Source organism: Carcharhinus amblyrhynchos, chromosome 16 (assembly GCF_965287045.1).
Source record: "Carcharhinus amblyrhynchos chromosome 16, sCarAmb.v2.hapA, whole genome shotgun sequence".
Lineage (NCBI taxonomy): Eukaryota > Metazoa > Chordata > Chondrichthyes > Carcharhiniformes > Carcharhinidae > Carcharhinus > Carcharhinus amblyrhynchos.
In genome coordinates, this window is record NC_137339.1 from 321,498 (window position 1) to 349,260 (window position 27,763).

Here is a 27,763-nt window from a genome sequence, read left to right on the forward strand (position 1 = left end):
CCCCATAGCAGCATGACTCTGCAGTCCTGAGGAAATGCAACATTGCCGCTTTCTAATAAAGATTGCAGCATTGTTTTTACAGGGATAGAATTCTGGCCCAACAATATCCCCTTAACCTAAACATTCAGGTTCTGTTGGAAATACTTGATTCATCAGCGACCTTGACAGATATTCACGCAAGAACAAAATAGCAGAGAGAAAAAGCTTTGATCAAAGGAGGACCAAGGGATTAATTAAGAAGGGGAAAATAGAGCATGAAAATAAGCTAGCGGAGAACATAAACACTGACTGCAAAAGTTTCTATAGATACATAAAGAGAAAAAGATTGACAAAACGAATGTCGGCCCCTTACAGTCAGAAACAGGAGAATTCATAACAGGGAATAAAGAATTGACTGAAGAATTAAATTTGTACTTTGCCTCAGTCTCCACAAAGAATAACGAGCCAGAAGTTCTGAGAGAAACAGGTTTTAGAGAGGAGCTGAAGGAAATCAGTATTAGTAGAGAAATGGTTTTGTAAAATTGATGGGATTGAGGGTGTATAAATCTCCACATCCTGATAATCTTCATCCCAGAGTTCTTAAGGAAGTGGCCCTGGAAAGAGTAGATCCATTGGTGGTTATTTTCTATAATTCTTTGGACTCTGGACTGGATCCTACAGATTAGAGGGTAGCTAATGTAAACCGCTATTCAGACATCCTGAAAGGAGAGGGTGAGGAACCAGAGGTTGTAGTACATATAGGTACTACTGACGTAGGCAAGAAGAGGGAGGCACTCGTGAAAAGGGACTATAGAGAACTGGGTAGGCAGCTGAGGAAGAGAAAAGCGAAGGTAGTAATCTCAGGATTGCTGCCTGTGCCACGGGAGAATGAGGGAAGAAATGAAATGAGGTGGAGGCTGAATGCGTGGCTGAGGGACTGGTGTAGAGGGCAGGGATTTCAGTTCCTAGATCACTGGGACCTCTTTAGGGGTAGGTGGGACCTGTACAGCAAGGATGGGTGGCACTTAAATCCCAGGGGGACTAATATCTTGGCGGGAAGACTGGCTAAGGCTACCGGGGGGACTTTAAACTAGAAAGGATGGGGGGAGGGAATTGCGATGGGGAAACTGGGACGGAGGAGGTTAGCTCCCAGGTAGGGGAGGACCGCAGGCAGTATGGGAGGGAGGTTAGACAGGGGGTGGAGAAGGGAAATGCCCAGGCTGAGGGGCTGAAGTGTATATATTTTAATGCAAGGAGTGTAGTGAATAAGGTAGATGAGCTTAGGGCGTGGATTGCTGCTTGGGAATGTGATGTGGTGGCCATTACGGAGACTTGGATGTCTCAGGGACAGGACTGGGTACTTCAGGTGCCAGGTTTCAGATGCTTCAGGAAGGACAGGGAGGATGGCAGAAGAGGTGGTGGAGTGGCACTGTTGATCAGGGACAGTGTCATGGCTGCAGAGAAAGAGGATGCCGTGGAGGGACTATCTACAGAGTCTCTGTGGGTGGAAGTTACAAACAGCAAAGGGTCGAAAACTTTGCTGGGTGTATTCTATAGGCCGCCCAATAGTGACAGGGAAGTTGAGGTGCAGATAGGGAAACAGATTCTGGAGAGATGTATTAATAACAGAGTTGTCGTGATGGGAGATTTCGATTTCCCAAACATCGACTGGAATATCCCTGGGGTAAGGGGTTTGGATGGGGAGGAGTTTGTTAGGTGTGTTCAGGAAGGTTTCCTGACACAGTGTGTGGATAAGCCTACGAGGGGCGAGGCTGTACTTGACCTGGTACTGGCAAATGAACCAGGGCAGGTGATGGATCTCTCAGTAGGAGAGCATCTTGGGAATGGTGACCATAATTCTATCTCCTTCACAATTGCATTGGAACGAGATAGGATCAGGCAGGCTAGGAAGGTGTTTGTCTGGAGTAAGGGGAGATACGAAGAAGTCAGGAAGTTACTTGGACAAATAAAGTGGAAGGAGGCGTTCTTAGGGAAAAGTACCGAAGGAAGGTGGCGGATATTCAAGGAATGTTTGTCTGGAGCTATGCGTGACAACGTTCCGATGAGACAAGGGGGTTTTGGTAGGTCGCGGGAACCGTGGTGCACGAAGGCTGTGTTGAACCTAGTCAGGAGGAAAGGGAAGGTGTACAAAAGGTTCAGGGAACTAGGAGATGTTAAGGATCTTGAGGAGTATAAGGACTGTAGAAAGGAGCTTAAAAGGGAAATTAGGAGAGCCAGAAGGGGTCATGAGAAGACCTTGGCGGGTAAGATTAAGGAGAATCCCAAGGCCTTCTATAAATATGTGAAAAGTAAAAGGATGAGAAGAGAAGGGATAGGACCTATAAAAGGTGAAGGGGGAAAGGTCTGTGTGGAACCAGAAGAGATGGCAGAGGTGCTCAATGAGTACTTTGCCTCAGTATTCACGGTGGAAGCTGATCTGGGAGATTTTGCCACGGATTTGCAGCAGATGGAAAAGATTGAGTTTGTGGATATTAAGGTGGAGGATGTGTTAGAACTTTTGAATTATATCAAGATAGATAAGTCGCCGGGACCAGATGGGATATACCCCAGGATACTGTGGGAGGCGAGGGAAGTGATTGCAGAGCCCCTGGCGATGATCTTTGCATCGTCAATGGAGACGGGAGAGGTTCCGGAAGATTGGAGGATTGCGGATGTAGTCCCTATTTTCAAGAAAGGGAACAGAGATAGCCCGGGAAATTACCGACCGGTGAGTCTGACCTCAGTGGTTGGTAAGCTGATGGAGAGGCTTCTGAGGGACAAGATCTACGAGCATTTGGAGAGGTTTGACATGATCAGGAATAGTCAGCATGGATTTGTCAAGGGCAGGTCGTGCCTTACAAGCCTAGTTGAGTTCTTCGAAAATGTGACTGAACACATTGACAAAGGAAGTGCCGTGGACGTGGTGTACATGGACTTCAGCAAGGCGTTTGATAAGGTCCCCCATGCAAGACTTCTTGAGAAGGTGAGAGGGCATGGGATCCAAGGGCCTTTGGCCTTGTGGATCCAGAACTGGCTTGCCTGCAGAAGGCAGAGAGTGGTTGTGGATGGGTCTTTTTCTGAATGGAGGTCAGTCACCAGTGGAGTGCCCCAGGGATCTGTTCTAGGACCCTTGCTGTTTGTCATTTTCATAAATGACCTGGATGAGGAAGTGGAGGGATGGGTAAGTAAGTTCGCTGATGACACGAAGGTCGGTGGTGTTGTGGATGGTCTGGAAAGATGTCAAAAGTTGCACCAGGACATAAATAGGATGCAGGACTGGGCGGAGAAGTGGCAGATGGACTTCAACGCGGATAAATGTGTAGTCTTCCATTTTGGCAGAACCAACGAGATGAACGAGTACACTATCAAGGGCAGGAGTCTTAGTAGTGTTGAAGAGCAGAAGGATCTTGGGGTCCGGGTCCACAGGACTCTTAAATCGGCCTCGCAGGTGGAAGAGGTGGTCAAGAAGGCGTATGGTATACTGGCCTTCATTAATCGAGGGATTGAGTTTAGGAGTCGGGAGGTAATGCTGCAACTTTATAAGACCCTTGTCAGGCCTCATTTGGAGTACTGTGCGCAGTTCTGGTCGCCTCACTATAGGAAAGACGTAGAAGCTATTGAAAGGGTACAGAGGAGATTTACAAGGATGTCGCCTGGACTGGGAGGCATGCCTTATGAAGTTAGGTTGAGGGAGCTGGGTCTCTTTTCCCTGGAGAGACAAAGGTTGAGAGGCGACCTGATAGAGGTTTATAAAATGTTGAGAGGAATGTATAGGGTGGATTCTCAGAGGCTATTTCCCCGGGTTGAAATGGTCGCTACGAGAGGACACAGATTTAAGGTGCGGGGAGGAAAGTACAGAAGTGATGTTAGGGGTAAGTTTTTCACTCAGAGAGTGGTGAGTGAGTGGAATCGGCTGCCATCAGTGGTGGTGGAGGCGAACTCGCTGGGGTCTTTTAAAAGACTTCTGGATGAGTATATGGGGTTTTATGGGATTGGGGGTTATAGATAGGTGTTGATGTGATCGGCGCAACTCGTGGGCCGAAGGGCCTGTTTGTGCTGTAGTGTTCTATGTTCTATGTTCTAAAAAAGGAAGTAGAGAGAAAACAGGAAACTGTAGACCAGCGAGCCTAATGTCAGTACTGGGGAAGTTGCTAGAATCCATTATCAAGGATTTCATAACGCAGCATTTGGAAGGCAGTGGGATAATCAGACAAAATCAATATGGATTTACAAAAAGGAAATCGTGCTCAATGAATCTATTGGAATTCTTTGAGGACGTAACTGAGAGAATTAATCGAGGAGAACCAGTGGATGTGGTTTATTTAGACTTTCAGAAGATATTTGCCAAGGGCTCACATAACAGACTGCTATGTAAAGTTAAGCACATAGGATTGCAGGTAGTGTCTTGAGATGGATAGAAAGCTGGTCAGCAGATAGGAAGCAAAGAGTTGGCATAAAGGGTCTTTTTCTGATTGGCAGTGAGTGAGACCTTTTCCCTTTCGGGCGAAATGAATTTACTGTGAAAATCCCCCAGTCACCACACTCCAGTGCCTGCTCAGGTACACTGAGGGAGAATTTAGCACAGCCAATGGACTAACCAACACATCTTTTGAACCGTGGGAGGAAACCCACGCAGACATGGGGAAAACGTGCAAACTCCACACAGACAGTGACCCAAGCCGGGAATCGAACCCAGGATCCCTGGCGCTGTGAGACAGCGAATGCTAACCACTGTGTATGTGGTACATGGAATTTTACAGTATGTATGTGCAATATATACATGGTACATGTAGTATGTATGCAGCATGTACACAGTACATGCAATATGTGCAGTACATATGTGGTACGTGCAGTACGTATGCGGTACGTGTGCACAATATGTGAATAAGAACATAAGAACATAAGAAATAGGAGCAGGAGTAGGCCATCTGGCCCTTCGAGCCTGCCCCGCCATTCAATAAGATCATGGCTGATCTGTCGTGGCTCAGTTCCACATTCCCGCCCTCTCCCCATAACCCTTAATCCCCTCTCTTATCAAAAACCCATCAACCCGCTTCTTAAAAATATTTAGCGAGGCAGCCTCCACCACTTCAACAGGCAGAGAATTCCAGAGATTCACCACCCTTTGAGTGAAGAAGTTCTTCCTCAACTCCGTCCTAAACCGCCCCCCCTTTATCTTGAGGCTGTGCCCCCTAGTCCTACTGTCCTTTCTGAGCGGGAACAGTCTCTCCACCTCTATCCTATCCATCCCATTCATCATCTTATACGTCTCAATACAGTGGGAGTCCCTTCAAATCTATAAGTTTTGTTTTGTGAAAATTACAAAGCATTTTCTCTTTGAAGTGTGTTCCATGCGAAAAAAATGAGGAATAAAAACATTTATCGTAAGCTTAGCTCAATCAATCATTGTACTTTTTAAAAATACAGCCATAGCAACAGTTGATAAACTGAAACACTTACTCACTATTGGCTGACCTTTTGAGTTTTTGAGTCAAACAGGTTTTTCATGTTTCTGGCTGCGCTTGCTTTTTTAACCTGTTAATATGTTGTTTTCTTCAACCAAATGCAAAGTGATAGAATGTGCTGGCTGTGACCTTCACTCGAGTTTCCTGACTACTGGTGGAAATTTGTTGCAATGTTTGAGGAACTCTGCTGGTCCAGACATTACAGAATTGCGTCTGTACTTGTTGGAATTTAGAAAGATGAGGGAGGATCTTATTGAAACTTACAGGATACTGAGAGGCCTGGAGATAGTGGACGCGGAGAGAATTTTTCCACTAGTAGGAAAAACTAGAACCAAGAGGCACAACCTCAAGCTAAAGGGACAGTCCTTTAAAACAGAGATGAAGAAGAATTTCTTCAGCCAGAGAGTGGTGAATTTGTGGAACTTTGCCACAGAAGACTGTGGAGGCCAGGTCATTGGGTTTCTTTAAGACAGGGATAGATAGGTTCTTGATTAATAAGGGGATCGGGGTTTTGGGGAAAAGGCGGGAGAATGGGAATGAGAAAAATATCAACCATGTTTGAATGGCAGAGCAAACTTAATGGGCTGAGTGGGTAATTCTGCTCCTATGTCTTATGGCCTGAATTGAACAAGAACCCAAGCATTGTCCCTATCTCCAGTTTGACAGCATTCGTGAATCAGAGCTGTGAGTGAGCAGAACAGTTTCTGGATCATTTACAGGAAGTTCAAGTGGGCAAGATCTACTGTCAACAGAACCATGTTTGAGCAGTAAGAAAGGGGGAAAAAATGAAGGAGAAAGAAGAAGTGGCAGCATGAGAAACAGCAAATCATATTGCCAAGCTTTAACATAACAAAGCATTCCTATGTACTTCACTGGAGTATTATGAACCACAGTAGGAGCCACATTAGGAGACATTAGGACAAATGTTCAAAGGCTTCTTCAAAGAGATTTATTTTAAGGACCAACTTAAAGGAGGAAAGATGGATAAAGCGACAGAGGTTCAGGGAGGGAATTCCATAGTTTCAGGCCCAGACAGCTCACAATAATGGAGTTCCTAAAATCAGGCAAAGTGAATAAAACCTCCAAAAATGGCAACCATTCATATAAAATATTAACAACCAGCCAAAATTAATTTAAAATGTCCAGCTCAGTGGAAAAGTTTCCAGAGAAATTGTACTGTTCACCAACACCAATGACCCAAAATCAAATCAGGCTGTACATGCCAAATGCTGATAAGAACTAGGAGCAGGCGTAGGCCATTTGGCCCCTCAAGCCTGTTCCGCCATTCAATAAAATCACGGCTGATCCTTTTGTGGATTCAGCTTTATTGAACCAACCGCTCACCATAACCCTTAGTTCCTTTACTGCTCAAAGTCTATCTATCTTCACCTTAAAAACATTCAGTGAGGTAGCCTCAACTGCTTCACTGGGCAGGGAATTCCACAGATTCACAACCCTTTGTGTGAGGAAGTTCCTCCTCAAGTTAGTCCTAAATCTGCTCCCCCTTATTTTGAGGTTATGTCCCCTTGTTCTGGTTTCACCTGCCAATGGGGACAACTTCCCTGCTTCTATCATATCTATTCCTTTCATAATCTTATATCTTTCTATTATATCGTCCCTCATTCTTCTGAATCCCAGTCTACTCAGTCTCTTCTCATAAGCCAACCCTCTCAGCTCCGGAATCAACCTAGTGAATCTCCTCTGCACCCCCTCCAGTGCCAGTATATCCTTTCTCAAGTAAGGAGACCAAAACTGTACACAGTACTCTAGGTGTGGCTTCACCAGCACCTTATACAGCTGCAACATAATCTTGCTGTTTTTAAACTCCATCCCTCTCACAATGAAGGACAAAATTCCATTTGCCTTCTTGAATACCTGCTGCACCTGCAAACCAACTTTTTATGATTCCTGCATAAGGACACTTAGCTCCATCTGCACAGCAGCATGCTGCATTTTTTATCACTAAATAACAGTCCATTTTGCTATTATTCCTACCAAAATGGATGACCTCACATTTACCAACACTGTACTCCATCTGCCAGACCCTCACCCACTCACTTAAACTATCTACATCCCTTTGCAGACTCTCAGCGTCCTCTGCACACTTTCTTCTACCACTCATCTTAATCACATCTGTGAATTTTGGCACACTACACTTGTCCCCAACTCCAAATCATCCATATAAAATCGTAAACAATTGCAGTCCCAACATTGATCCCTTGGGCACACCACTAGTCACTGATTGCCAACCAGACAAACACCCATTTACCACCAATCTTTGCTTTCTGTTAGTTAACCAATTCTTCATCCATGCTAACACATTACCTGTAACACTGTGCACCTTTATCTTATGCAGCAGTCTTTGGTGCAGCACCTTGTCAAATGCCTTCTGGAAATCCAGATACACCACATCAACATTCCCCATTGTCCACTGTGCATGTAACGTTCTCAAAGAATTCCACCAAATTAGTCAAACATGACCTGCCCTTCATGAACTGATGCTGCGTCCTCCCAATGGGACAATTTATATCCGGATATCTCTATTTCTTCCTTGATGATGGATTCAAGCATTTTCCCTACTTCAGAAGTTAAGCTAACCATCTTATAATTACCCGCCTTTTGTCTATCTCCATTTTTAAACAGTGGCGGCACATTTGCTGTTTTCCAATCTGCGGGAACCACCCCAGAGTCCAGCGAACTTTGGTAAATTACTAGTACATTTGCTATTTCTCCCACCATGTCTTTTAGTACCCTGGGATTCATTCCATCAGAGCCAGGAGACTTGTCCACTTTAGCTCCATTAACTTGCCCAGTACTACTTCTTTTGTAATGATGATAGTTTTAGCCATAGCCTTCCTGTCATCAATTTTTGGCATATTATTTGAACATAAAACAGAACAGTACAGCAGAGTACAGGCCCTTCAGCCCTCAATGTTGTACCAAGCTGTGTCCAAACCCAAGATCAAGCTATCCCACTCCCTATCATTCTGGTGTGCTCCATGTGCCTATCCAATAACCGCTTAAAAGTTCCTAAAGTGTCCGACTCCACTATCACAGCAGGCAGTGCGTTCCACACCCCAACCACTCTCTGAGTAAAGGACCTACCTCAGACATCCCTCCAATATCTCCCACCATGAACCTTATAGTTATGCCCCCCTAGTAACAGCTACATCCACCCAAGGAAATAGTCTCTGCATGTCCACTCTATCTATCTCCCTCATAAGAACATAAGAACATAAGAAATAGGAGCAGGAGTAGGCCATCTAGCCCTTCGAGCCTGCCCTGCCATTCAATAAGATCATGGCTGATCTGTTGTGGCTCAGTTCCACTTTCCCGCCCTCTCCCCATAACCCTTAATCCCCTCTCTTATCAAGAACCCATCAACCCGCGTCTTAAAAATATTTAGCGAGGCAGCCTCCACCACTTCAACGGGCAGAGAATTCCAGAGATTCACCACCCTTATCATCTTATCACTCATCATCTTATAAACTTCTATTAAGTCACCTCTCATCCTTCTCCGCTCTAAAGAGAAAAGCCCCAGCTCCCTCAACCTTTCCTCATAAGACCTACCCTCCAAACCAGGCAGCATCCTGGTAAATCTCCTCTGCACTCTCTCCAATGCTTCCACATCCTTCTTATAGTGAGGTGACCAGAACTACACACAATATTCCAGATGTGGTCTCTCCAAGGTCCTGTATATTTGCGGCATAACCCCTCAGCTTTTAAACTCAAATCTCCTGTTAATAAATGCTAACACACTATAATCCTTCACGGCTCTATCCATTTGAGTGGCAACCTTCAGACATCTGTGGATATGAGCCCCAAGATCTCTCTGTTCCTCCACATTCCCCAGAACCCTGCCGTTGACCCTGTAATCCGCATTCAAGTTTGTCCTACCAAAATGAATCACCTCACACTTAACAGGGTTAAACTCCATCTGAAACTTTTTGGCCCAGTTCTGCATCCTATCAGTGTCTTTTTGCAGCCTATAAGAGCCCTCCACCTCATCCACTACTCCACCAATCTTGATGTCATCAGCAAATTTACCAACCCACCCTTCAGCCCCATCTTCCAAGTCATTGATAAAAATCACAAATAGCAGAAGACCCAGCACTGATCCCTGTGGTACACCGCTGGTAACTGGCCTCCAGTCTGAAAATTTTCACTCCACTACCACCCTCTGTCTTCTATGATACAGCCAGTTACTTACCCAATCGGCCAAATTTCCTTCTATCCCACATCTCCTTATTTTCTTCATGAGCCTACCAAGGGGAACCTCATCAAACGCCTCACTAAAATCCATGTATACGACATCAACTGCTCTACCTTCATCCACACAGTTATCTCCTCAAAGAATTCAATCAAATCTGTGAGGCAAGGCTTACCCCTCATGGAACCGTGCTGACTATCCTGGATTAAGCTGCATCTTTCCAAATGGTGATAAATCTTATCCCTCAGGACCCTTTCCACTAACTTACCAACCACCGATGTAAGACTAACTGGCCTATAATTACCAGAGTCATTCCTGTTTCCTTTCTTGAAGAGAGGAACAACATTTGCCACTTTCCAGTCCTCTGGCATAATCCCTGTGGACAGTGAGGACCCAAAAATCAAAGCTAAATTTGTGTCTTCCACTGTGAAGACCAAACAAAATACCTGTTCAATGCTTCAGCCATTTTCTCATTTGCAGTTATTGCAGCCCCCTTCTCAGCCTCTAAAGGATCAATGTTTACTTTAGCCACTCTTTCATTTTATATATATGTGGAAACTTTTGCTATCTGGTTTTATATTCTGAGCTAGTTTACTCTCATAATCCATCTTACTTTTCTTTATAGCTTATTTTGTGGCTTTCTGTTGATTGTTAAAGATTTCCTATTCCTCCTCTAGTTTCCCACTAATCTTTGCCACTTTGCATGTATTTTCTTTCAATTTGACACCCTGCCTCACACAGCGACAAATTATGAAAGAAACTTGGATTAGACTGCAAGTAGCTTTCCATCACACTGAAATCATCACTGGACACTGGCCAGGATTATCCAGTCTCGTCTTTACTGGGACCGGCTTGAGTGAGATTGGAGAATTTGGCATTCCAGCCAGAACTCCATTCAGTGTCAGAGGCTCCGGAGAATCTGGGCTGCGGGCGATGGTGGAAAAGTTTGGCCACAATGTCAGAAACACTCAGCGGTCATATCACCACAGGAATTCAATGAGTTTTGAGCTTTTCTAGTGTTCAGTGTGTGTGCACAGAATGAAAAAATTACAGCACAGGAATAGGCCCTTCGGCCCTCCAAGCCTGCACCGACCATGCTGCCTGACTGAATTAAAACTCCTTACTCTTCCAGGGACCATATAAAGGTAAGCTCTGTGAGCCTGACAGGATTTGAAGATGCAACCTTCTGATCTAGAGTTAGGCGCACTACCGTTGTGCCAGAAGCTCACAGTTATCTGAGTTCACAGACGAAGATTGCCCCCAAATTACTCTTTGTTAAGCTTGCTGATGGGTCTGTACCTTACTGCCATATTTCCCCAGAGAGGGGAAATTAGAGACGGTCTCTCCCTTCCACTCACCTTGCAATTGGCTCTACCCCACGGGAATACAGAACGTATCTCATTGATTGGATGAAGCTGTAGCCACCAGCTCTCACTCCCTGGCTCACTGCCATCTTAATCTCATCTCTTGCTCATTTCCTCAATTATTAATCTTCTAAATAAACAGACAGAATGTGCTACTTACATCTGTCAGAGAATTCTTCTTGTCAACTAGAGCTTCCTTTAGAACCAATCGGCCGGTTTTGGCCACTTGTTGAAGACTGATCTGTAGCTGTCCCAGCAACCTATCAGAAAGAAATAGTCTAATAATTAACATTGTTCTGCTCTAGTTTTTAAACACATTATTTGATGATTTTTATCACTGAATCTCCAGAGAGACATTCACAACAACTGATTGTCAGTTGTTCTGGAAGATTTGATAAGAGCAGAAACATTGATTTATTTTTCCTTAGGCCAGAATTTTACACTACCCACCACCACCCACACCCCCCCCACTTCAACAAACCCCCCACACACCACACCCCATAATCACCTCCCCATAAACCCCCCCCACACACTCCACCCATAACACCCTGCCCCATAAACACCTTCCCATTGAGCCCCCTCCTCCATAAACCCCTTCCCATTCCCACTCTCCTCCCCCATATACAACTCCTGCATGACTTCCCTGCTTTTGTAATCTATGCCTTGATTGATAAAGGCAAGTGTCTGATATGCTCTTTTCACCATCCTACTAACATGGATTCAAGGGGCAACTGGATGTAGCATTTGGGCGAATGGGATCAAAGGTTATGGGGAAAAGGCAGGATTAGGCTATTGAGTTGGATGATCAGCCATGATCGTAATGAATGGCTGAGCAGGCTCGAAGGGCCAAATGGCCTCCTCCTGCTCCTATCTTCTATGTTTCTATGCCCTTCTGCTTTTAGAGATCTGTGGACAAGCACGCCAAGGTCCCTTTGTTCCACAGAACTTCCTAGTGTCCAATGATTTACTGAATACTTCTTTGTTAAATTACACATTCCAAAATGTTTCATCTCTCACTTTTCAGGGTTAAATTCCACCTACCACTTATCTGTCCATTTGACCATTCTGTCTACATCTTCTCGTAACCCAAGACAGTCAACCTCACTGTTAAACACCCAGCCAAAATTTGTGTCCTGGGTTCTAGCAATATCCCTATGACAGACGTTCCCTGCTTTCTTGAATAAAGAAGTTTCTTTTGCTATTTTCCAATCTGATGGGACCCTTCCAGAATATAATGAATTTTGGAAGATTCTAATCAATGAAGATACTCTGTCTCCAGCTACTGAGGCCCCAGTACGTAGGCCAAGATCCTAAGGACTTGTCAGCCTTTTGTACAAAGTTTTCCCAGCATTGTTTGCCAGCTGATTGTTTTAAGTTCCTCAAGTGTCTTTGCGAAGTTTTCAAAGCCTTCTATAGTGAAAACATGATGTGGAGTTGCCAGCATTGGACTGGAGTAGGATGCTGAAAAACGCCCTTGTAAGGACAGGATATGGCATTCAACTCACTGATCAACAGTTACAATGCGCCACAGTGAAAAACCACGCCGACCTCCTCAGAAGAGAAACACGGGACATGGCGGACAGAGTACCCTTTGTTGTCCAGTACTTCCCTGAAGCAGAGAAGCTATGACATCTTCTCTGAAGCCTTCAACATGTCATTGATGAAGACCAACATCTTGCCAAGGCCATCCCCACACTTCCACTACTTGCCTTCAAACAACTGCGCAACTTCAAAAATTGTCTGCAGCAAACTACCCAAACTTCAGAGAACAGTGACCACAACATCACAGAACCCTGCCATAGCAACCTTTTTAAGACATGCCGGATCATCGACACAGATGCCATCATCTCACATGAGAACACCATCCACCAGGTACACGGTACATACTCTTGTGACTTGGCCAACATTGTCTACCTGATACGCTGCAGGAAAGGACACCTCAAGGCATGGTGCACTGGGGAGACCATGCTGAAGCTACAACAACAGATGAATGGACACGGCTCGACAATCACCACGTAGGAGTGTTCCCTTCCTGTCAGGGAGCACTTCAGCAGTCAAGGGCATTCGGTCTCTGATCTTCAGGTAAGACTGCCTTCACAACACACGACAGTGCAGGGTCGCTGAGCAGAGACTGATAGACAAGTTCCGCATACATGAAGACGGCCTCAACTGGGATCTTAGGTTCATATCACACTATCTGTAACCACCACAACTTACCTGGGCTTGCAAAATCTCACTAACTGTCCTGGCTGGAGATAATTCACACCTCTTTAACATTGTCTGTACCTGTAAAGACTTGATTACCTGTTAAGACTCACATTCCAAACATTATCTTGTAGATTGAGTATATATGCCCTGTTTGTGAACAGAACTCTTCACTCACCTGATGAAGGGGCAATGCTCCAAAAGCTCGTGCTACCAAATAGACCTAGAACATAGAACATAGAACACTACAGCACAAACAGGCCCTTCGGCCCACGAGTTGCGCCGATCACATCAACACCTATCTATAACCCCCAATCCCATAAAACCCCATATACTCATCCAGAAGTCTTTTAAAAGACCCCAGTGAGTTCGCCTCCACCACCACTGACGGCAGCCGATTCCATTCACTCACCACCCTCTGAGTGAAAAACTTAGCCCTAACATCACTTCTGTACTTTCCTCCCCGCACCTTAAACCTGTGTCCTCTCGTAGCGACCATTTCAACCCGGGGAAATAGCCTCTGAGAATCCACCCTATCCATTCCTCTCAACATTTTATAAACCTCTATCAGGTCGCCTCTCAACCCACGTCTCTCCAGGGAAAAGAGACCCAGCTCCCTCAACCTAACTTCATAAGGCATGCCTCCCAGTCCAGGCAACATCCTTGTAAATCTCCTCTGTACCCTTTCAATAGCTTCTACGTCTTTCCTATAGTGAGGCGACCAGAACAGCGCACAGTACTCCAAATGAGGCCTGACAAGGGTCTTATAAAGTTGCAGACCTGTTGGACTTCAACTTGGTGTAGTGAGACTACTCACGGTGAAAACAAATACAAAATATCTGCTCAATGCCTCTGCCATTTCCTTGTTTTCCATTATCAATTCGCTACGAGAGGACACAGGTTTAAGGTGCTGGGGAGCTGGAGGTGTCAGGGGAAAGTTTTTCACTCAGAGGGTGGTGAGGGAGTGGAATCGGCTGCCGTCGGTGGTGGTGGAGGCAAACACGTTGGGGTCTTTTAAAAGACTTCTGGATGAGTACATGGGATTTAATGGGATTGAGGATTATAGCTAGGCCTGGTAAGTAGGGATATGATTGGTGCAACTTGTGGGCCAAAGGGCCTGTTTGTGCTGTAGTGTTCTATGTTCTAATTCCCCACACTCATTCACTAGGGGCCAACACCTTCCCTATTTAAATCTTAATCTGTTTTTATATTACTATCTTTCCCTCATCTTCTACGTTCTCCTTTTTTTCAGTCAATTCTGCTACTTTTGTAAATGTGGCCAATCCTCTGATCTGTCACGTTCTTTGCCATTCGTACAACTTTTTTTCCCCAGTTGACCCGAACAATCCTGCCATCTCTCCCCTACACCTCTAAAAGGTAGCAATCCCACTTTCCAAAACCCCAGACAGGAGCATACTCACCCTCCTCTCTTCCAAACTGAAGCAATCTGAAATCTACAAGCTCCCAACTCCCGCTGATCCAACTGAACAGCCTCTGTTAACTGGAGACTGACAGCAACCTCTGAACACTCACCGGTTACTGAAGAGTTTGCTGTGGTTATAAACCCGAATCTCCAGCATCTCTTCAATGATTTCCCTTCCATAATGAGGCCAATGGAATTCCTACAACACAAACAAACTCAGTCAGGTTCAACTTAAACTAGTTTCAATGCAGTATTTCAAAACATCACCAATGTAAATATAACTATATCACTATTTCAACAGATTTAGTATCAGTTGTTTTCATTTTTTCTCATACATGGAATACAGATTCTGGCTGGAATCGTACAGCCAACCTCTCTTGTGGCATATATGAAGATGGGAAGGTATTTAATTAGGGGCCTGACAGTGTGCCTGAATGCCATCTCCATCAGGATTCAGTCAGGGGCAGGAAGGCACATTGTGCGCGCCAGAGGGCATGCGTCCGTGGGCACACCAAAGGGTGCGCGTCCGTGTGCGTGCCAAAGGGTGCGTGTCCGTGTGCACGCCAGAGGGTGTGAGAGTGCGAGTTTGTCTGCATGTGTGAGTGCACATGTGTGCATGTGTTGTTACTCATGCACGGTAGCACAGTGGTTAGCGCTGCTGCTTCACAGCTTCAGGGACCTAGGTTCGATTCCCGGCTTGGGTCACTGTCTGTGTGGAGTTTGCACATTCTCCTCGTGTCTGTATGGGTTTCCTCCGGGTGCTCCGGTTTCCTCCCACAGTCTGAAAGATGTGCGGGTTAGGTTGACTGGCCATGCTAAAAATTGCCCCTTAGCGTCCTAAGATGCTTAGGTTAGAGGGATTAGTGGGTAATAATATGTAAGGGTATGGGGATAGGGCCTAGGTGGGATTGTGGTCGGTGCAGACTCGATGGGCTGAAGGGCCTCTTTCTGCACTGTAGGGTTCTATGATTCTATGTGTGTGTGTATGTGTACGTGTGTGTGTGTGTGTGTGCATGTGCATGTGTGTGTAGACTGGGGAGATGGGTGGTTTCAGCAGATGGGGAGCCTCAGAGTGGTGAACTGAGGTGGGCTGGAGGAGCTGGCTGGGTGTTCTGGGTGGTGGCATTCTGGGAGGGGATGGTCCTGTGAGGTTGGGCAGTTCCAGGGGCTGGGTGTTCTGGGGTGGACAATCTCAGGGGTGGGCAGTCTGGAATACCATTACTGGATTATGTGCATGTGATAGGAAAGTGTCAGTTTGTTCAGCTGGAGGAAACAGAAACAGGGGGAGTAGGACCCCCCCCAAACTGCCCCCACCACACACTGACCCTCACCCTAGACCGCCCACACCCACCCAGAGTCTCCAAGGCTGTCCCTCACAAATCACCCAACCCTCCCCACCCCAGTCTGTTCAGACTCTCTCTCACTACACTTATCCTTTCTCAGCCTGGCGTATTATGGTTTCTGTTGTAATGTAGAGAAAGGCACAGCTTATTTGTCTGCTCCTGCACTGATCTCCCAAACAGCAACTTAAACACAAATCAGGTTCTCTCTGCTGGGATATTGGTCGAAGGATAGATTTTAGCCAAAAATTCAGAGAATTCCTTTTCTGATTCAAATCTTTTACATTTAATCATTCAGACATGGCTTTGAGTTTATTTCCTCATAGTTTCAGTCTGACTCAAAGCTATTGCCAGCTTTTAGATTTGTAACTTGTTTCCCTGCCAATAGATTCTGAGGTCCCCACCCCACTTTGCTTAAGGTGGAGCAGATTCTACATAACACAAACATCACAGCAAAACTCTCCAAAGCCTTGGGTTGGTTCTACTCTGGAAATTACTGCTAATGTACACAATGACTGCTAGGGCACATTCTCTGTTATGACTCATTAACTGAGCCCTCCCTCACAATTTCTGCATCAACTTCCAAACACCTCTCCATGTTAGGGCTGTCGACTTCTAAGTTTGTACAATTTACCAATCCAAAATTCTAAGAGAAAAATAAATCTGAGATTGTTTTGGAGATGTTGACACTGGGAAGTAGACCACCATGGGGGAGGCAGTGGCATACTGGTATTGTGACTGGACTAGTAATCCAGAGACCCAGGATAATGCTCTGGGGACCTGGGTTCAAACTCCACCATGGAACCTGAATTCAATAAAAACCTGGAATTAAAAATCTAACGACGACCGTTAAACCATTATCGATTGCTGTACAAACTCATCTCGTTCACTAACATCCTTTAGGGAAGGAAATCTTTCATCTTACCTGGTCTGGCCTACATGTGACTCCAGGCCCAAAACAATATAGGATCATAGAATACAGCGCAGAAGAGGCACTTTGGCCCATCGAGTCCACACCAATACTTGAGAAATGCCTGAACTCCCACCTCATCTAATCTGCCAGCCCATAGCCCTGAATGTTGTGATGTGCCAAGTGCTGACCCAAATACTTTTTAAAGGATGTGAAGCAACCTGTCTCTACCACCATCCCTGGCAGTGCATTCCAGACCGTCACCACCCTCTGGGTAAAAAGGTTTTTCCTCACATCCCCCAAACCTTTACTTATGTCCAGTCATGACTAACCCTTCAATTAAAGGGAAAAGCTGCTCCTTATCTACTCTGTCCATGTCTCAATCTTGTACACCTCGATCAGGTTGCCCCTCAGCCTTCTCTGCTCCAACAAAAACAATCCAACTCTACCCAACCTCTCTTCATAACTTAAAATTTCCACACCAGTCAGCATCCTAGTGAATCTCCCCTACACCCCATCCAGTCCAATCACATTCTTTCTATAATGTGGCGACCAGAACTGCACATGGGTAAAAGGTCTGTTTCTATGTTGGAAAATTGTGATTTTTCTAGGAAGCAATGGATAGGAAGTAAAGAGTTGGCATAAGTGGGTCTTTTTCTGATTGGCTATCAGTGACTAGTGGAGTTCTGTAGGGATCTGTGCTAAGACCCATTTTGAGTATAAAAGTTGGAGTGTTATGGTAAGATTATATAACAGTAAAAAGTCTGACAACACCAGGTTTTAGTCCAACCTATTTATTTGATAATATACTCACAAGCTTTCGAGGGACACCCTCTTCATCAGGTGAATGGAGAGTTCTGGCCTCAGACAGAGCATATAAAGCACAGACAGTTTAGAGATTACTGATTAGAATGCGAATCTTTACACCTAACCTGCTGTTCAAGACCTGAAGTGGCTGATAATGTGAGTGGAAGGAACACTGATCACAGTTTAAAGAGATGTGTATTGTCTCCAGACAGTACAGTAAGTGAGGTTTTGCAAACCCAGGCAAGTCACGGGGGTTACAGATAGTGCGACATGAGCCCAAGATCCCTGTTGAGACCGTCCTCATGTGTGCGGAACTTGGCTATCAGTCTCTGTTCAGCGACTCTGCGCTGTCGTGTGTCATGAAGGCCGCCTTGGAGAATGCTGTGTGAGGGGGAATGGCAGATGCAGTATCCAGATGCAGATGTGGATAAATGTGAGGTTATCCATTTTGGTAGCAATAATCGGAAGACATTATTCCTTAAAAGGGCATAAATTGAGAGAAGTGGATGCTCAACAAGACCTTGGCATCTTCGTGCATCAGTCGCTGAGAGTAAGCATGCAGATACAGCAGGAGGTAAAGAAGGCAAATGGAATGTTGGCCTTCACAGCAAGAGGATTTTAGTATGGGGATAGGGATGTTTTGCTGCAGTTGTATACGATGTTGGTGAGTCCACACCTGGAATATTTTGTGCAGTCTTGGTGTCCTAATCTGAGGAAGAATGCCCTTGCTATAGAGAGTACAGCGAATGGTTACTGGGCTGATTCCTGGGATGGCAGGTCTGTCATACGAGGAGAGACTAATTTGGTAAGGATTATATTCACTGGAGGTTAGAAGAGTGAGAGGGGGTCACCTAGAAACTTATAAAATTCTAACAGGGTTTGACAGAGTAGATTCAGAAAGAATGTTCCTGATGGTGGGGGAGTCCAGAACTAGAGGTCATAGTTTGAGGATAAGGGGTAAACCTTTTAGAATTGAGGTGAGGAGAAATTTCTTCACCCAGAGGGCGGGAAATGTGTGGAATTCACTCCCACAGAATGTAGTTGGGGCCAAACGTTGTGTGATTTCAAGATGAAATTAGGTATAGCTCTTGGGTCTATGGGGACAAAGGGGGCATCAGGATATTGAAATGAATGGTGAAGCAGGCTTGAAGGGCCAAGTGGCTTATTCCTGCTTCTAGTTTCTGTGTTTCTATGAGATTATCAGTTTAAAGCTGACTAGCACTAAGATAAAGGCAAAATACTGCAGATGCTGGAATCTAAACAAAAACAGAAAATGCTGGAAAATCTCAACATCTGACAGCATCTGTGGAGAGAGAATAGAGGCAACCTTTTGAGTCTGGATGACCCTTCTTCAGAGCTGTGAGCAAAGAAAATCAGATGAGACTTATATTATGAGGGTGGAGGGCACTGTAACTGGATAAAGGAAATATAAATGGTGATATGAAGGCTGAGAAAGGTGCTAAAATTGTCCATTAAGTGATCGGAATGTGTGAATGGCCAAATAGAGGTACAGGTTGTTATGGGATTACCTGAGGAATGTAGCAGTTGCCCTGAAGTGGGGGTGGAAGGTGGGGTGTGGGTGTTTGGGAGACAAGATGGAGAGCAAGCTAGCACCAAACTGGGGGATAGGTTTGGACCTGCCAAAGACCAGGATAAAATGGCTCACACACAGTTCACATTGGACACAAGCAATACAATTTAGGGGCTGTTGCCCACTTACTACCCAGTACCAAGAGGAACATACATGTTCTGATAACTCTACTGATCTTGACAGTATCTTTATCCAATTGTCAAACTGAAGCTATATTGAGAACCTGTACTGCAAAATGCAAACATGTTTCAGCATAAACACACCTAGTTTCACAATGACGCCAGGTAATCACTGAATTCCTGTCACTGCTATACTGTCAATAGTGGTGCACCAAATGAAAGATTGGACCTAATTCTAAACAAGCCATTGAAATGTCACTGGAGCATCACACTCATCGACAATGATTCTCAGGTGTGTTGTGGGAAGGGAGGAGAAAGGAGAATTCAGCTGCTTTTGCCTGAGAAATGGTTAAGGCAATTTCTCTGTTGGGTGGGGTTACCACTGAATCCTCCCCTTCCCCATACAATCCATGATGCATAGCTATATTCATCTTTCCTTTGAAGAGCTGCCTCAGATATTTGACTGATATTTCATAATCCCAGTTCCAGTCCCAGTAAGTTCTGCACTATCCAATCATAAACTGCTCTGAAACACCATGAACTCTGTCCTGATTTTGCGCAGCTGACTTTTACTGGGAAATGAGCAGTGGTGTATTTGCTGGTGAAATATCCTAACAATCTAGATTTACATTGTCAGAGTGTAAGCCGGTTCCTGTCTGTGGAAGGATACATTGACATGTTTTGTAACCATGCCCTCCAGCCACAGAGTTTACCATCATGGGAATGGAGGGATACAAATGAATAGTCTAGCTGGAAGCATGAGTGGCGCAGGCTTGGAGGGCCAAAGGGCCTGTTTCCTGTGCTGTTCTTTGTTTTATAAGAACATAAGAACATAAGAAATAGGAGCAGGAGTAGGCCATCCAGCCCTTCGAGCCTGCCCCGCCATTCAATAAGATCATGGCTGATCTGTCGCGGCTCAGTTCCACATTCCCGCCCTCTCCCCATAACCCTTAATCCCCTCTCTTATCAAAAACCCATCAACCCGCGTCTTAAAAATATTTAGCGAGGCAGCCTCCACCACTTCAATGGGCAGACAATTCCAGAGATTCACCAGCCTTTGAGTGAAGTTCTTCCTCAACTCCGTTCTAAACCGCCCCCCCTTTATTTTGAGGCTGTGCCCCCTAGTCCTACTGTCCTTTCTGAGCGGGAAGAGTCTCTCCACCTCTATCCTATCCATCCCATTCATCATCTTATACGTCTCAATGAGATCTCCCCTCATTCTTCTAAACTCTAATGAGTACAAGCCTAGTTTATTCCCCCTCAACTCCGGCATCAGCCTAGTAAACCTCCTCTGCACTCCCTCCAACGCCAAAATATCCTTGCGCAGGTGCGACGCCCAAAACTGCACACAGTACTTCAGCTGCGGCCTCACCAATGCCCTATACAGCCGCAGCAAGACCTCCCTACTTTTATATTCAATCCCCCTCGCTATGAAGGCCAGCATCCCATTAGCCTTCCTGACCACCTGCTGCACCTGCAAGCTGGGTTTTTGCAACTCATGCACAAGGACCCCGAGGTCCCTCTGCACCATCGCCTGCTGCAGTTTTTCTCCACGCAAGTAATAATCCTTCCTACTATTATTCCTACCAAAGTGGACCACCTCGCACTTGCTAACATTAAATTCCATTTGCCAGTTCCTGGCCCATTCGCCCAGCCTATCTAGATCCTTCTGCAGACTCTCCACACCCTCCGCACAATTTGCCTTTCCACCAATCTTGGTGTCATCAGCAAATTTCGACACCATACACTCGGTTCCCTCCTCCAGATCATCTATATAAATGGTAAATAGCTGAGGCCCCAGCACCGACCCCTGAGGCACTCCACTAGTCACCAACCGCCAATCCGAATAGCACCCATTGACCCCCACTCTCTGCCTCCTATTTGACAACCAGTCCTCTATCCACGCTAACACCCTACCCCCAACTCCATGTCCCCTGACCTTCTGCAATAACCTCTTGTGAGGTACCTTGTCAAACGCCTTCTGAAAATCCAGAAAGACCACATCCACCGGCTCTCCTCTATCCACCGCCCTAGACACATCCTCATAGAACTCAAGTAAATTTGTCAGACACGACTTCCCCTTAACGAAACCGTGCTGCGTCTGCTCTATCAAGCAATTCCCCTCAAGATGCCTCGCTATTTCCTCCTTGATAACGGATTCTAACATTTTACCTACAACAGACGTTAAACTAACCAGCCTATAATTCCCCGCCTTTTGCCTGGCACCCTTCTTAAACAACGGCGTAACATTAGCCGCTTTCCAATCTTCCGGCACTTCCCCGGAATCCAGCGACGTCTGGAAAATAACCACCAAGGCATCCACTATCACCTCCGCCATTTCTTTCAGAACCCTCAGATGCATTCCATCTGGTCCTGGGGACTTGTCCACAATCAGCCCCTCCAGTCTGTCGAGCACCGCCTCTCTAGTAACAGTAATGTCTTTTGTATCACCTGTTGATTTATCGGCTATGAGTTTTGGTATTTTCCAGCAGGAGAGAGTGTTAGAACCACATGTTCCATGTTGGGTTAATGAAATTGGCAGTCAGTAGTTGGATGGGATGGATGTTTCTTTATTGGGATTTGTGGCTGACATCATCGATAAATGATAAAGCTTTTACCACTACACTTACCTCATTGAAAACAGCTTCATATTCACATTTCACTTTTCTGGTCAAGTGTGTGTAACCTGGGAACAGATGAAGAAATACATTGTTACTCTGCACAATCGTAATGACAAGTTTCTTCAGCCCATCTAGGAATTGAATGTCTAATTTATCTTCCTGCAATATAGGATGAGAGGAACAGTTACTGCAAAATGGCCCAGCTTCATCCCGTTCACCTTCTACCATCTTGGTAACAACAGTAAAGGAGTTATCAACTAATCATCATTAGGGGCTGTTCACAATCCAGTGAAATATCTGAGGCATTGCAGCAGCTCCTTGAAGGAAAGATGAATTCAACCAGCCCATCATGGATTGTGTTGATTGACAAGGAAGTCACAGGGAGCCAAGAAAGTGGAGATAAAGGACAATCAGATCAGTCATGATCTGACTGAATGATTGAGCAGAAGAGATGGGCTGAATGGCCTGCCTCTACTCTTACCTCTTATGATCAATAGGGTTGTAATTGAACAGACAATGGATAAGGAAACCCCCCACCATGGTGGGGTTTGGGAACCCCCAAGTCCAAGTTCACCTGTCCATCTCCCATACTGTATTCAGCGCACCTCCTGTCTGAAATTACTCCTGGACTTTCACGATAGAAATCTATCTATTTTAAACATGAATGAATTGGTGCCACTGGCATCCATTGTGTCTGTAGAATGTCTATCCATAGACTGTCCCTTCACTCACTGAAATATCCCTGTGAATTTAATCCTTTTGAGTACAGCTCACAGAGTGAGACACCAGTTCATGGCCAAACTTATCCACTTTCTTCAGAATCCAAGATATCAGCGATCAGAGGAAGCTGGGAAATTTTCAGACTTCCACTATCTGCTTCCAAAGGGAAAATCCAGCCGATTGAGCTGGAGGGACATGGGTACAGAGAGAATATTCAGTTCTAGGAATACAGAGAGAAGGGGCTTTGGGGGATCACAGTGTGGGTGGAGTTGGGGATCATAGTGAAAAGTCTTTAAATGACCTAATGAGATGAGATTTCTGGACAATTTTGTGTTTCCCTGTCTCATGTATTCATGCTTATAAATCAATGGAAAATGAAGCTAACATAAAGCTGATTCAGAGTTTTATTAATTAGATTTGCTAAATGTTTAGAATAATCTGTTGGACTAAAATACCCAAGGTAAATATCTCTGTTTCATTGAAAATAATTTCAATGCTGGAAGAAGAAAGTTAGTGTTTGAATACTAACTAGCAAAGTGGCCTTGATGGGCTGAATGGTCATCTCCTCTTATTCTCTTTGATTCTTCTAGCTGTTTTATGGTCTTCTTAAGTGAAAAATAAAAATCACAAACGATAAACTGACTGAGACTTTGGTAACTATAGATCCATAGAAAAGTTACAGCACAGAAGGAGGCCATTTGGTCCACCTTGTCCATGCTAGTCTGAGACACTCAGGTGGCCTTTTTAATCCCATCTTCCTGCATCTGGCTCATAGCCCTGCAATTTACAGCATTTAAGGTGCTGATTCAGATACTTATTAAGAGTTTAGAGTCTTTACCTTCACCACCATCTCGGGCAGCGAATTCCAGACACCCACTACTTCTGGGTAAAATTATTCTTCCTCAAGTCTCCTCCACACTTTCTGCCACTCATCTTCAATCTTTGTCCCCTGGTTCTAGAATTCTCCATCAAGGGAAACAATTTTATCCTGTCCATTCTTTCACTCCCCCCTCATAATTTTGTACACCTCAATCAAGTCACCGCTCAGCCTCCAAGGAAAATAATCCCAACATATTCAATCTCTCCTCATAGCTACGCTTTTCTAGCCCTGGTAATATTCTTGTAAAGCTAAAATGTTAGAACCATGGGCATTAATTACTATTAGTTATCACTAATAGGGAACTTTGATCCGATCCATGACTTTTCAGATCTATTGAAGGTCACAATTCTAAAACGTTCACTCTGTTTTTCTCTCCACAGAGGCTGCCAGACTTGCTGAGTATTTCCAACACTCTTAATTTATATTTCAGATTTCCAACAAACACCATATTTCGTCTTTCTAATCTCATTTTCCTGCACCCGGCCAAAGCCCTGCAATTTACAGCATTTAAGGTGTGGATCCAGATACTTTTGAAAGATTTTAGGGTTTCTGTCTCCACCACCAACCCAATTCCAATTCCAGCGAATTCCAAACACCCATCACCCTCTGAGTATGTTTTTCTTCATGTCCCCTCTAATCCTTCTGCCACTTGAATCTATGACCTGGATTTTGAACTCTCTGCCAAGGGACACAGGTTTTTCCTGTCCACGCTATCTCTGCTCCTCTAAATTTATCACAATCATGTCACCCCTCAGCCTCTCTCTTCCAAAGAAAACAACTTCAACCTCTCCCCATAGCTACAATTCTTCAGCCCTGGCAATATTCTAGTGAATCTTCTCTGTACTTTCTCCAGAGCAACTACATCCTTCCTGTAATCATAGAATCCTACAGAGCAGGGAGCTATTTGGCCCATCGAGTCAGCATTGACCACAATCTCACACAGGACCCATCTCCATAACCCCATATACTTACACTAGCTAGTCCCCCTGGGGCATTTTGGCATAGCCAATCCACCTAACCCACATACCTTTGGACTGTGGCAGGAAACCGGAACACCCAGAGGGAACCGACGCAGACATGAGGAGAATGTGCAAACTCCACGCAGTGACCCAAGCCAAGAATTGAGCCCAGGCCCCTGGCGCTGTGAGGCCATGATGTGGAAATGCTGGCATTGGACTGGGGTAAACATAGTAAGAAGTCTTACTGTGAGGCAGCAGTGCTAACCACTGTGCCACCCACATGTAATGTGGTGACCAGAACTTCACACAATATTCCAATAGTGGCCTCACTTGTGTTTTATACAATTCCAACATTATATCCTTACTTCTAAGAACATAAGAAATAGGAGCAGGAGTAGGCCATCTAGCCCCTCAAGCCTGCCCCACCATTCAATAAGATCATGGCTGATCTGAAGTGGCTCAGTTCCACTTTCCCGCTTTCTCCCCATAACCCTTAATCCCCTTGCCTACCAAAAACCTATCTACCCACGTCTTAAATATATTTAGCGAGGTAGCCTCCACCACTTCAACGGGCAGAGAATTCCAGAGATTCACCACCCTTTGAGTGAAGAAGTTCCTCCTCAACTCCGTTCTAAACTGCCCCCCCCCCTTATCTTGAGGCTGTGCCCTCTAGTCCTGTTGTCCTTTCTGAGCGGGAAGAACCTCTCAACCTCTACCATATCCATCCCTTTCATCATCTTATACATCTCAATAAGATCCCCCCTCATCCTTCTAAACTCCAATGAGTACAAGCCCAGTCTATTCAGCCTCTCTTCATAGTTTGATCCCCTCAACTCCGGTATCAGCCTAGTGAACCTCCTCTGCACTCCCTCCAAGGCCAAAATATCCTTGCGCAAGTGCGGCAACCAAAACTGCACACAGTACTCCAGCTGCGGCCTCACCAATGCCCTGTACAGTTGCAGCAAGACCTCCCAACTTTTATATTCAATCCCCCTCGCTATGAAGGCCAGCATCCCATTTGCCTTTCTGATCACCTGCTGCACCTGTAGGCTGGGTTTTTGCGACTCATGCACAAGGACCCCCAGGTCCCTCTGCACCGTAGCATGCTGCAGCTTTTCGCCCTTTAAATAGTAGTCCCTCCTACTATTATTCCTGCCAAAGTGGATAACCTCACACTTGCCAACATTGTATTCCATCTGCCAGGTCCTCGCCCACTCACTCAGCCTATCTAGATCCCTCTGCAGACTTTCTACACCCTCCGCACAATTTGCTTTTCCACTTATCTTTGTGTCATCAAGAAATTTCGACACCCTACACTCAGCTCCCTCCTCCAGATCATCTATATAAATGGTAAATAGCTGAGGCCCCAGCACCGACCCCTGGGGCACTCCACTAGTCACCAACCGCCAATCCGAATAGCACCCATTGACACCTACTCTCTGCCTATTTGACAGCCAATCCTCTATCCACGCTAACACCTTACCCCCAACTCCATGCCCCCTAACCTTCTGTAACAACCTTCTGTGCGACACCTTATCAAACGCCTTCTGAAAAATCGAGAAACACCACATCCACCGGTTCCCCTCCATCCACTGCACTAGACACATCCTCATAGAATTCCAATAAATTCGTCAGACATGACTTCCCCTTAACGAATCCGTGCTGCGTCTGCTCTATCAAACAATTCTTCTCAAGATGCCTCACTATTTCTTCTTTGATGACAGATTCAAGCATTTTTCCTACAACAGACGTTAAACTAACCGGCCTATAATTCCCTGCCTTTTGCCTGCTACCCTTTTTAAACAGCGGCATAACATTAGCCGTTTTCCAATCTATATTAGAATATATTCTATACTCTAAACCTCTCCAGTGAAGAAAAGCATTCCATATACCTTTATTACAACCCTGTCTACTTCAACTGCTGCCTTAGAAGGAGCTGTGTACTTGTACGCCAAGATCTTTCACTTCACTTACTCCCCCTTAGTATATTCCCATTTATTGGTATTGTGTTAGAATAACTCAGGACCCCTGCTGTGATCAGGGTCAGCCCGGGGGCGGGGGGGTTGTGCTTTTTGTATTCACTCATGGGCTGTGGGCATATTTCCCAACCCTAATTGCCCCTGAGGTGATGGTGAGCGGGGCGCTGCTGTCTCTAGGGTGTAGGTACACCTACTGTGCTATTAGGGAGGGAGTTCCAAAATTTTGACCCAGGGAGCCAGTAGTGTATTTACAAGTCTGGGTGCTGAGTGATGATGGTCGCTGCTGTCCTTGGACAGACTACTACATATAAAGTTGCACATGCAGAATGTTTTGGCAGAGTTACCAGGGCAGGAAAAGCCTCACATATTAATTTAGCTTCACCCTCACACTGAGACCGGAAATAGCTGTCCCACAACGAAGAACCACAGTCTGAGTGCGGACAGAGAGAGAGCAGCAACTGCGGATCCTTACCTCGGAATGTAATGTGAACCTGTCTGTCATACTTTCCACTCAGGTTCGAGATCCTCTTCAGAATTAGAGTGAGAGACATGGTGACGTTTCAACTCCGCCGCCAGACGTTTAAAAGTTGTTATTTCCCCGCCGAGAGTTGGTATCTGTCCCCATTCTGGGGGAGCGCAGAATGCTGCCTGCTCCTGGATCTATCTCACTCGCTGCTGCTGCTGCAATTACCTGCAAGGATTCTGCCTCGGACAAATTGCTCAATCGGATTCCAAATTTATCAGTCAAAACACCCACACCCAAATCACCTTCACAATTAAAATTGTGGTGTTTCCGCCCTCCAGCCACAATGGAGAAATGTTAAGATCAATTATCGAAAACAAATAAAACAATTTCTCAAACTATTACTTCTTCCAACAAAAAACACAAATTTACACCAATTATGAAGGATAATTTCCATCTTTCAGCTCCTACACATCACTCATTTTTCATTCAAACTCCTTGCTGCTGTTTGTTTTTGGATCTCTTTGACAGAATCTTTATTTCCTTGTTCTACAAAGATCTCCTGAATGTGGCCCAGCCCATCAAACTCTACAGGCACTCCATTGTCCCAAATGCCACCTGTGACTAAATAAATGTATTACACTCAGTAATGGTTATCACATTCCACACATAATTGTTACAGAAATAACACAGAACTAACAACAGAGTATTCTTTCTGTAAGTTAATA

The 27,763-nt window shown here is 45.2% G+C and overlaps 1 protein-coding gene across 1 annotated transcript in view; it reads right to left on the reverse strand.

Moving 5' to 3' along the window:
• fer1l4 (fer-1 like family member 4) overlaps positions 1-27,559 on the reverse strand; it is a 261,986-nt gene extending 234,427 nt beyond the window's left edge. The window contains exons 1-4 of the mRNA XM_080204539.1: positions 27,045-27,559; positions 22,044-22,099; positions 14,757-14,845; positions 11,179-11,278 (exon numbers count right to left, since the gene is read on the reverse strand). Coding sequence (XP_080060665.1) covers positions 11,179-11,278; positions 14,757-14,845; positions 22,044-22,099; positions 27,045-27,123 — 324 coding nt within the window. The 5' untranslated portion in view covers positions 27,124-27,559. The remainder of the gene's footprint in view (positions 1-11,178; positions 11,279-14,756; positions 14,846-22,043; positions 22,100-27,044) is intronic.
• Between the last annotated feature and the right edge of the window lie 204 nt (positions 27,560-27,763).